General features: G+C 34.9%; 1 protein-coding gene across 1 annotated transcript; it reads right to left on the bottom strand.

The window, feature by feature from the left end:
* Positions 1 to 50: 50 nt before the first annotated feature.
* Positions 51 to 10,429, bottom strand: LOC104889485 (phosphatidylinositol 4-phosphate 5-kinase 4). Its single transcript, XM_057393286.1, has 9 exons — positions 9,795 to 10,429; positions 6,715 to 7,819; positions 5,872 to 6,039; positions 5,610 to 5,775; positions 3,986 to 4,102; positions 3,339 to 3,532; positions 1,694 to 1,824; positions 1,196 to 1,250; positions 51 to 745 (listed from the first exon to the last, which is right to left on the bottom strand). Exons 1-9 carry the CDS (start codon positions 9,826 to 9,828, stop codon positions 451 to 453), a joined length of 2,265 nt encoding a protein of 754 aa, XP_057249269.1. The 5' UTR covers positions 9,829 to 10,429; the 3' UTR covers positions 51 to 450.
* Positions 10,430 to 11,281: the final 852 nt, after the last annotated feature.

The following is an 11,281-nucleotide window of genomic DNA, read 5'->3' as shown; positions in this document are numbered from 1 at the left end:
CTTGCGACCAATTCGAACTTGACTTGGTTAAAAACATGATTAAAGTTCGACTCGAGTTGGATCAAGACTTCAAATCGAACTCAACTCAGATCCTAATAAGCTTAGTTGAGCAAGGCTATAACTCATATGATCTACTCAAAAATTACTTTGCATTGTCTTGTCGTTTTGGATACACAAACTTTTTGACAGATGATTTTGATTCCTCGAAAACACCATTAGTATGTTATTAACTGATCAAAGACATTGATGAATGCAACAACAAAAAAAAGTATGCCTTTTCATTACAAAATCTGTTCGCAAATCGTACAAAAATTACAGTTTTTTGGCAAAAAAAAGATCTCCTTAGAAACCCTCCTACTTTCTTCTCATACAAAACAAAAGAGGCAACAACAATATAATCACGTAATTTGCAAGGTCCCAAGAAGAGTTTGTGTTATAGTTTACATGAGTTTAATTATAATAAGAATCTTCGTCGAAAATTTTGTAAATAAAATCACGAAAGCGTTTGGAGTAGAGTTTTGGATCTACAGCTGATATTGAGGTAGCATCATATTGCATGGCTTTGTAAGCATGTTCAAGTTTTTTACTAATGTCGTAGTCTTGTAGTATGTCTATGATTCCAAAGAACATTACTACATCGTAGAATTCTCCTGTTGGCTCCAATATCTGTGTCTCACCTTCAATTCTTCTTGCAGCCCTTTCAACCCGAGCTGGCATATTTATCCCTAATCTAACACTAGCCCACCTGAATATATGATAAGCACGTTAGACTGCAAAGTTAGTGTTGCGGCTAAATTATTGAGTCGGGCTATTTGGAGAACAAGTCCCTAGTGAACAGGTTAGGATGGGATGGTTTATTTAGGAAATGTACTTGGTGTGGGCCGCGTACCAAGATTATCCTCTTTGTTAGTGTTTGGCCTTTTATACTATAAGTTAGATGAAAGTATGACTTGTAATAAAAAGTTAAAACATAAAGAGGATAGAATAATTGACAATGTTATTAAGAGTTCAATTTAGAGGAAAAAAACTAGTAGTTGGCATCTTAGTAAGCTTTGATTATTCAGGGTTTAGGAAGAATTTACCACCTTAATTATAGACTTTTTATGTTTAATGAGTAAAAAAACTTTCTCTTGCAACAAGACTGATATATAACTAATCAAATTGCTTCCTAAGTTGATAACGTAGAGATACTTACCAAGCTGGGTCAATTAGTAGCTGATCCATATCTACCCTAGAAAGACGAGGACCTCCTGAATCACTTTCAGAGTCATCACCTGAGAGTTGAAACCAAATCATGTTAAAAATGTAGTTGTCACGTTGTTTCAACCTCTCATAATTACAAAAAGAACATAAAAGACTTTTATAATTGCTGTTATGAGATCATTTTACTTACAAACAAAATATCAAAAGTGAATTTCGGTTTCAGACAAATACTACCTCGATTTTTTTAGTTGACTCGTTTTCATTGGACACACATGCAAATACGGTATTTTGAATCTTATATCTCTAATTATCAATAAGCAGAAATTACAAAAAGTATGAAAATATATACATTGAGACGAATCTAACAAAATCCCACATGACTATATTTTTTCTTTAAATATAAATCACAAAAGATAGTTAAAGTTATACATGTGAATAGTGTCAAAAGTCAAAACAGATCATCTAAAAAAACGGAGAGAGTAGAACTAACCAATAGGTGTCCGAGCTCCAGAAGGAATGAGGTCCCCTGCTTTTGACGCTTCCCTAAAATGAAGGCCAACTAGCAAACTGTAGTCCATTATTCTCTCCTGTTCCAGAAACTCACAATCTCTATCGACTTGTCTGTGTAAAACCAAAAAAGAAAAAGAAAAAAAAAGGAGTTCATAATAGTACAAAGTACAAAGAAGGAGAGGGGAGATTCAAACCTACTGCCTCTGTTTCTAAATAAGTACAACACTTTTTGTTTTCACGTTTGCGAGTGTATTATTTTAATCATCAATATCTTCAATTATCAATAAGTAAAAATTATAAAAAGTTGTTATTAAAAAAATTCACATTTAGACGAATCTAACAAGATCCCACATGACTATATCTTTCCTAAAATGTAAATCACCAAAGCTAATTAAAGTTTAAACTGTGAATAGTAAACACTATACAAATGTTGCACTTATTTAGAAACGGAGGAAGTATAACTTATTGTTCACATTACCTCAATCTTAACCACTAGGTCAAAACATCTTTGATTTGTAACCTCATAGAGTTGGTCTTGTAAGAGACCTATGTAATATTGCAGTCACCTTATATATGCATATAATGTATACAATCTATTTTGTGTAGACCCGGTTCACATTAAAAATATTGTGGACCAAGTCCAGGCACGTGCCCTGCTACAAACTAGTCACTCCCACTTTCCAAAATCCGCGATTTTCTCTCTCTTTAATAAGATTCTCTCGCTCCAAAATTTTAACAAAAACAGTTGTTACAAAGAGACTACACTATATCATTTCAAAATACATTATATCATGTCAAAACACACTATATCATGTAACACTATCATGCTGAGCAGCAGGTGATAGCATAGTGGTATTGGCATCACCTCCGATCCCAGAGGTCAAAGGATCGAGTCTCACCCCTTGCAAAGAGAGATTCCCAATTTCCTCCCTTCCTTGCAAGGGACTTCATCTTACCTTAAAAAAGTAAAATAAAAAAGTACCACTATCTTGCCAAAAAACACAATAAAACACTATCATGTCAAAATACACTATATCATTTTAAAATACACGGATATTATTTCAAAATACACTATATCATTTCAAAATACACTATCAGGAGAGAGAGAGGGGAAGACTGAACGCGGCAAAAACTGAAAGTTGTAATCATTATAATTCATATGAGATGGATCGGGTGTACACTAAGTTAGTGTCCACCGAGTTCATATTAGTTTTTTTAATAATGCATAATGTTAATTGGTACACGTTGCAGTATCAACTGTGGTAACAATTTGCATAAAGAGAATGCGTGGTGTGTGAAAGAACTAAGAAATGTTACAAGGTAGTAATATGATATGAAGAAATGTTACAAGGTACTCCCTCTGTTTCAAATTATAAGTCATTTTAGCCAAAAAATTTTGTTTCAAAATATAAGACATTTTCCATTACCAATGTAAACTTAAATGCAACTTTATACTATCAAGATAATATTATAGGTTATTTCCTATTATCAATACAATATTTAATGTCAATTCTTATTACCTATGCAAATCTAACTAAAACTAACTAAATTCTTAATATGCGTAAAAGTAGTTTACATGCCTTATAATTTGAAACGGAGGGAGTAGTAATATGATATGATTATACCTGCAGAAATCTTGGAACCATGCCTTTTGCAATCGAAATATAAAGTTGAGATCAAGGTCTTTGAGAATTGTACTTGCATCTAATTCTTCCTCAGGTTTATCAGTTGACCGACCAAGTGAAGATCCTTTCAAGTCAAAACGTCTATGAATGGTGTGCTCCGTGCAGAATAAGTTCCCCATTATTATGAACCGTACCTGGACTCTGCTACATCATTAAATGCCACTAGCAACACATACAACAACTACTATTTCCCCTGCAACAAAAATAGTACTCCCTCCTTTCTAAAATATAATTTCCGTTTTATTTTATACAGTCTCCAAGACGTACCTTTGATCTACGATGTTTTCTATTTCTTATTAGTAAAAAATTTAAAAAGTTGATATTACGAATTTTCACATTGAGACGAATTTAACAAGACCCCTCATAAATTTTTTTTTTGTATACATTAGTAAGAAGATTTAGTCAAAGTTTTTAAAATTTGACTCCCAAAATAAAAATGGGAACTATATTTTGGAACGGAAGGAGTAAAATACTTCCTCGATTTTTGAAGATCTTCAAAAATGATGGAAAAGGAAAACGAATAGATTTTCAAAGAGGAAATACGAAAAGAGTACTAGTATATAATTATTTAACTATTTATATCTTACTTTCTTTTGGATTGTACCCGTTAATTTCACACAATGAAGCCCAAAAAACTTGGTCACAAGCGTGTTCTCGAATGATCGAACGTGATTATAGTATGCTGATAACATCCTTAGAAGTACCTACAACAATTGTATCATTCCTGAAAAAGATTAGTTAACAGAAGAAGAAAAAAAAAAGGTAACATGATTTTTTTTACACATGATGAGTGCACATTTATAGTTATTAAGGTACGTTATATACTTCATGTTTTTAAAGGATATTCAGTGAACTTTTGGTTTATCTCAATGATGTTTCTACCATTATCTCTTAGTGAATAATGTTTTTAGTAAGACGTTTTATATTATGTGTTGTAAACTCATTATTAGGTTTTTGAAATTTATTTAATTAGGTTGCTTTCTTGTTGAGAAAAGGTTGGGGGCGAATTTAACTTAAAAAAATTATTTTTGTACTCTTACAATAAGTTTAAATTAATTGAACTCGTTTTGAAACCCAAAATGAGAATAGAACTTATAAAATTTATAGTATTCAGGGGCGTTTGGTTGTCATGGGGTAAAGGGAATGGAATCAAGAAAGGGGTAGAGAGGGAAAGGAAAGCAAAACCCTTAGATGTTAAGTGTTGTTTGGTTGGTACAAATTCTTTTTTTTCCTCCTACCTCTTTTCCACCATAGCACCACCAATTTCTCCTCCCTTGTAGTGCCGCCGCCACCCTCCCCACCCCAGTAGCGCCGCGAGCCGCCACACCTCTCCCTCCTCTTCCCGCCGCGCCTCCCTCTCTCCTTCGCATCGCGTCACACCACCCTCCCCATCCCCTTGCCTGGGTCACCTCCTCTCGCCACCCTCCCCACCCAGTAGCGTCGCATCCTCTCGCTCCCCCTCCCTTGCGTCGCGTCCTCTCGCTCCCCCTCCCCACCCAGTAGCGTCGCGTCCTCTCGCTCCCCCTCCCCTTGCCTGCGCCGCCTCCTCTCGCTCCCCCTCCCCTTCTTACTGCCGTCACCTGCGTCAATGTGTTGTGCGGTGATTGGGTGGTCAGATGGTGATTGGTTGGGTTAGGGTTCCAGTGGTCGGGTTAGGGTTGCCGACGGGTGGGTGGTCAAGGAAGTGGTTGGGTGGTGACGGTTGGGTGGTGGCCGGTTAGTGGTGGTAATGATTGGGTTAGGTTGTGATGGTTTGGTGGTGGTGGTTGGATGGTCAAGAAGGTGGTCTATGATGAGTCAAAGAAAGGGAATGTGAAACCTTGGAGGGTGTGGGTAATCAAATTAGAGGGATTTGGGGGTAAGGAGGGGAAAGAGGGGAAAAGAAACCCCCAAAACAAACAACATAAAAGAGAATCAAGAGGTTTTATTCCCTTTCTTTGACTCATCATAAATAATTTTATCAAACAGGTTATACAATTAATTAGCTTATTAGTTTTAGCACCTTAACAGTTTCAGTTACTACCTAATCAGTTTCAGCTCCTTTTCAACGAATGTTGGCAAACATAGCCTAAGTTAGTTTCGTCATGAATTGAACTGATATGGTAGGATAGTCAAATTGTGTAAACTAATATTCCCATGACGGGTGTACCTAAATAAATATTTGGAAGTGAAAAGAAGAAGCCTAATTGATTGAGAAAGAGAATTAATTACTTTGACTTCTGACTTCTTCATTGTCTTAATCATGTAACGATCATCACTACTCAAGTAAAAAAAGCTCCCACTTTTTCCAGGAGAAGACAACTCTCGAAGTGCTTCATTCCCACAGATTGATAACATGTAATCAGCTGCATCTACCTTGAAAAGTTTCCTCAAAGCTCTGTGTGAATACTGAAAGGGTCAGTCTCAAATTAAATGGTCAGAAAATAATTAAAACTTTTGATTAGGAATAAGATCATGAATAGATTAAATTGACCTGAAAACTAAAGGGCAGTAGTCTTTCCATTTGAATTCACAGGAATTATGTGGAGGTGTATACTTTGAACCTTCTGATGGAAATTTTGTCCAAACTTTTTCTTTGGGATCAAAAGCAGATGACTTCAAATCAAAAGATGTCTGTGGAGCAGGTCTTCCAACAGCATGCCTGTATAATAATATATTATTACTCCCTGTATCCATAATTGTGGTTTTATTATGTGTAGCTGAGCTGTAGGGTGGTGATGTGAACGAGATTCAATTATTTCAAGTGTTGGGTATCATTTTATGTTACTTGGGGACTCGTGTACTCATGCAGATACGAGATGTGTTATTTAGTATCCATGTCGGACACGTGATATGTTACTCGGACTCTGGTACTCATGTCGGACATAGTACATGTTCAAGTATCTGACTCGTCTATTTTATAAATATTTTTTCATGATTTTGGCCCGTGATGAAGCTACAATCAAATTTGACATAGGTACTTGTAATAAAATTAAACAAAGACTAGAGTCTAAGTAGGGACTAGGGTAGCATATATGTATGTGTTCAAGCGTTATGTCCGACTATTTTAAGTAATTAATATTCCCATGATTTTGCCTTGAAACGATACGCTAAACAAAGAGTCCGACAAGAGTACATGAAACAAAATGAAGAGTTTGAGTAACACAGATATTACACCCCCACGACTCACGAGGCCACGAGACTTAACCTAGTTGGCATCGACGACATATATTGATAATGAGAAATTGTGAAGCATATATATATATATATTGTAGTGAATGGAAAGAAATGTTAGTTGTGAAGGAGCAAGCTAAGAAAACATAGAGGTAAAAATTACCTGATTCCTAACTGCAAATTGAGCATAAGGTCATAGTTTTTATGACCTTTAGTAATAATCTCCCCCTGTTTTTTGCCAACTTTAGGTATTCTAAGTGGTCTTCCTGGAGTCCCTGGTGCCATAATCCTAGAAGTAGTACTACTACTAGTAGTGTAATTGTCAAGATTGAGACCCTCTAAATCAACATAAGTAGTATCTCTTCCACCAACTGAATTCCTTTGATGACTACTACTACTACTACTACCTTCACTTGAAAAACTTAGATGATCTGCTTCCCACATATGGGCAGGAGCTGGAATAATCCTGGAGTCTACGGACATGCGACCTGGCCTAATTCCTTTCTGTGACTTCCATGGCGCGAGCTTCTTCTGCGATGGAAAAACAGTAATGTTTTCAGTTGGACATACCTTACACCCACTCAAAATTATTTCATTATACAAGTCTTGAGGATCCCATGAACAAGATGATGGATCATCATCATCTGATAATTCATCATCTAATATTTGATCAGGTGGTTGTGGTTGTGGTTGTGGTTGTTGATAATATGTTACACTCATCTCCCTGGGATGTCTACTCCAGTATCCTTGATAGTAACTTCCATTGTTCCACTTGTAAATTCCTTCACCTTTAGGTAAAGAATCAAGCCAGTTTCCTTGAAAAGAATTCCCATTTTCCCATAGCATTACTCCTTTACCATAAATGAGGCCATTTCTCCACTCGCCCGAGTAAACATTCCCATGACGGTTCCATTGGTATTTGCCTTGTCCTTCTTGTACCCCGTGTCGCCATTCTCCATCATAGATATCACCATTTTCATAACTCATTACACCAGAACCATGCTTCATATTCATTACCCAAAAACCTTTATATGTCTCCCCATCTAGGCCGGTATAACTACCTTTACCATCCATATAACCACTCTTAAACTCGCCTTCATAGATAGCCCCTGAAGGCCAACTAAACCTACCTTTCCCTATAGCTTGCCCGCGAAACCATTCTCCTACATACATACATCCATCACTCCATATGTACTTCCCATTACCATGGGGACAATACTCGTACCATTGCCCCACATAGTAATCTCCATTTGGAAGATACTTCTCTACTTGCCAACCTTCTACGTTGTTTTCCCCTTCTTCATCTATCATGTTCATGTTCATGTACCCATGCTCATCTATCATTTCTTCCTTCACATGTGCCATCGACATCGATCCAAATATGCTGTGTGCTCTTTTCTTTGCTGCCGCTTGTGTTTTTCGCATTGTTGCTTCCCATGCCTTCGCCATTATTCCACTATCCACCAACAATCCAAGCTAAGATCGATCCATCGATGATGATCTCTGATATATTATGCTGGGTTACAGATACAATCTAATCTACAATTTCACATATTATATCTTCTTTCAACAACATATACATTATTACATTACAATATCATGTATCTATATATTACTATCTACTAATTATCAATTTAAGTTAAGATGATCATATGAACATGATTTTTTTTAATGTATATGTATGAATTATGATCAATCTATGTAATAATGTACCTGTGGTCAAGCATTGACGTTTCTGAGATACACCCAGAAGCAGAATTTCATCAAATCTTCATTTTTCCACATTCTTGCAATAGATGAATAGTCTAGCAAATATGATCATCAAATACTTTAAATTTGGTTGGAATGTACAAAAAATTTACTTGTTTCCTACAAAAATTTTACATATTTTTCTTAATTATTTTTTTAAAAATCATCTTTTGTGTCGTATCACATTACCATGCAATAGTGGCTGCCAAAAATGCCACTCGTGAAAAGCGGAGGAATTTGCTAATCTGTAATGATAAAAAAACACAACAATTATCTACAACTGCTAATGCCCACAAACTAGCAAGAAATGAACGGATACTCAGTAATATGTTTGCCATTTTTAGAGCTTGGTTTCCCTATAAACCAGGGATTATACATGTGATAATCCTGAATTTGTCACTGATAACTGCGAAAATATCCTATATAACCAGTTGTATTATATATAATGGGGGGTGAATAATGAAATGTTTTTAGCTAATGCTACATTATTGTTGTTTGTGTTGTATGGATATCTCATCCCTAGGATATAATTTTGACATGAATTGTTTAAATTAAAAAAAAACCAAGTTTAAAAATTGCATAGTATAGGTTTTGATCCCGCGACCTCAAGTTCATGTACTAAAGTTTTAACCACTAGACCAAGTTGTATTTAGTGCTATCATATCAAAGTATAATATTAATAAATGAATTTTTTCTTACCCGGGGCATAGCCCGGGCCTAATAACTAGTTCTTAATAAAAAGGACTCACGTACAATTCTACTGTCTATAAAAGAATAGATTTTCGAGGGTCATGTTACGAATTAACTAGGTCAATTAGCAATGATTCACCTAGGATATGTCTTAGTTGGATTTTGTTTGGGTCCAATATGTTTTTGGACCCACAAGCCAAGGTAAAATTATGATATTGCCCATGCTAGTTTAAGAAAGTTATTGGTCCATGAGTAAGTCTAGCCCAACCCAAGCTTAGATCCAACCTATCACTCAAATTTCACTATTTCCAACGGCTATAAATTAAATACATGTCTTAAAATGGAAACAGTTTATGAATTCATGATAAAATTTCACATTATTTGAGGTAATAAATGCTTGATTCAAATTTTTATTTCTATTTTAAGTTTCTTATACATAGCCCTAAGGGCTATGTATATCATTTTCCATAAATTAAATAGGGAATAGATCCCAATTTATTGAAGTAAAGAATAGCACACCTACCACTTCTTTTTAGACTTCAAGTTCCAATACTTACTTGAGCGTCGGAGGGGCGATCTCAAAATCATCCCGAATAGTCTAACCCTTTTTTTTGCACATATTGCGACATTTTATGGACATTTGGCATCCTCTCAAACTTCATAACACACACCTTTGATTAGCTCCCCTATTCTACAAGTTTTCACAAACATATTCAAGTGTGATATTTGCTAGCTTGAATCCATATAAAGGGCATTTTGCGTCAACTTCTGCTGGTGAGTGGTGATGGTGTAGATGCTTCTGACCAATAGGAGGAGACACCAGTGACAAGAATTTCATTTTGAAAATGTACTTAAATTACAATTTACTACATAAAATTGAGGTCATTTATTTTGTTCTCTTCTTCGTTTTTTTTGTGTTTTTTGATAAATTTTGTTCTCTTCTTTCTTATGCAATCAAAAGCAGCAATCTCAATCCAAAGTACGTAGTTCTAGACCAATTGTTGTGGGTGTTCATGGGTGGTTAACCGTCCCGAAACAATATTTCGGTTCGGTAACCGGAAGTTTCGGTACGCTCTTTTTGCGAACCGTAACCGTTTAAAGCGGTTAACCGTTTTTTCGGTACGGTTTTTCTGTTAACCATTAACAATTGTTTAAGTTATACTATTATGTTTTACTTAATGTACATATATATTTTCATTTTTTTTGTGCATATATTTCAATATTATATATACTCTAATATAAAATGTATTATAAAGTGGATAATAAATCAATTAGAAAACATAACTAACACTAAGAATTCAGTTCATTTCCTAATTACAATGTTTATATTAATACTAGAGTTTCTAAATAATTACATACTTCCTCTAATTGTTGTAACTTAGCAACAAATATTAGAATTAATGTAATTGTTTGAAAATGTTTCACAACAATTAAATAAAGAAAAAAAGATTTTGGTATTTCGGTTAACCGTTAACTCAAAAATCATAACCGTAACCGTACCGTTTTACCGCTAATTTTTTCGGTTCGGTAACCGTACCGTTCAAACTTTTTTTTGTTTGTACGATAACCACCCATTTAGACCGGTTTTTAGGTATTTCGGTACGGTATTTCGGTTTCGGTTTTTTATGAACATCCCGATGTACCACGCTAATAACTTTTGACTCCAGACTCAGCCTCATAAGTCGACGTTTACGTATTGTTGGGTTGTTGTAGTCACATAGGTTCACATGATCTCAATGGATTTTACCTAACGTCCAAAATTAATTTGTATGCGAAATAATATATCATATAATGCAAGATTGTCGAATTTAGGCGTGGTTTATAGTAATCTGCTCGTTAAAAAATTAAAGCTAGTTTCAAAATATATCGATGACTTGTTTAATTCAAGGTCTATCCATCCTCGTATATGGTACAAGGATTAACTCAAATATTTTTTAAAACCAAATAAGCTAAATTTTCTTCGTTTAGTCATTAAAGAACTATGAATCCTCTATAACTAACATTTATATAATTTTGATTCATTAGGAACTACGAGACCATTTATAACTTGTGAGTTGTGACACTTGAACTTAATTCTCTAAGGTGAAGGGAAGAGTGCAGTGATTATTAAGCATTACACATGGATACTGAAGAAATACATAAAATATCTACACCTTTACACCAAATTATGCAACCATTAATATCTTTGATTTTAAATTGAAAAAATATTTAAAATTTTGATATTTCGAAAATTTACTTGAGATGGATTCACCTAATTAATTCCATCTTCTTTTTTCCATTAGTTAACCCCA

This window comes from Beta vulgaris, chromosome 3 (assembly GCF_026745355.1).
Source record: "Beta vulgaris subsp. vulgaris cultivar EL10 chromosome 3, EL10.2, whole genome shotgun sequence".
In the NCBI taxonomy this organism is placed as follows: domain Eukaryota; kingdom Viridiplantae; phylum Streptophyta; class Magnoliopsida; order Caryophyllales; family Amaranthaceae; genus Beta; species Beta vulgaris.
The sequence above is the reverse complement of the archived record's forward strand: the minus strand, read 5'-3'. Positions and strand labels throughout refer to the sequence as shown.

Bases quoted from the DNA above. Each gene is read 5' to 3' on its own strand.
- LOC104889485 (XM_057393286.1), bottom strand. From the start codon at position 9,828: ATGAAATTCTTGTCACTGGTGTCTCCTCCTATTG. The intron at 5,776-5,871 runs GTCAATTTAATC...GTATTCACACAG, and splicing joins TACTGCCCTTTAGTTTTCAG to AGCTTTGAGGAAACTTTTCA. The intron at 1,251-1,693 runs GTTAGTTCTACT...AAAGTGATTCAG, and splicing joins TGGAGCTCGGACACCTATTG to GAGGTCCTCGTCTTTCTAGG.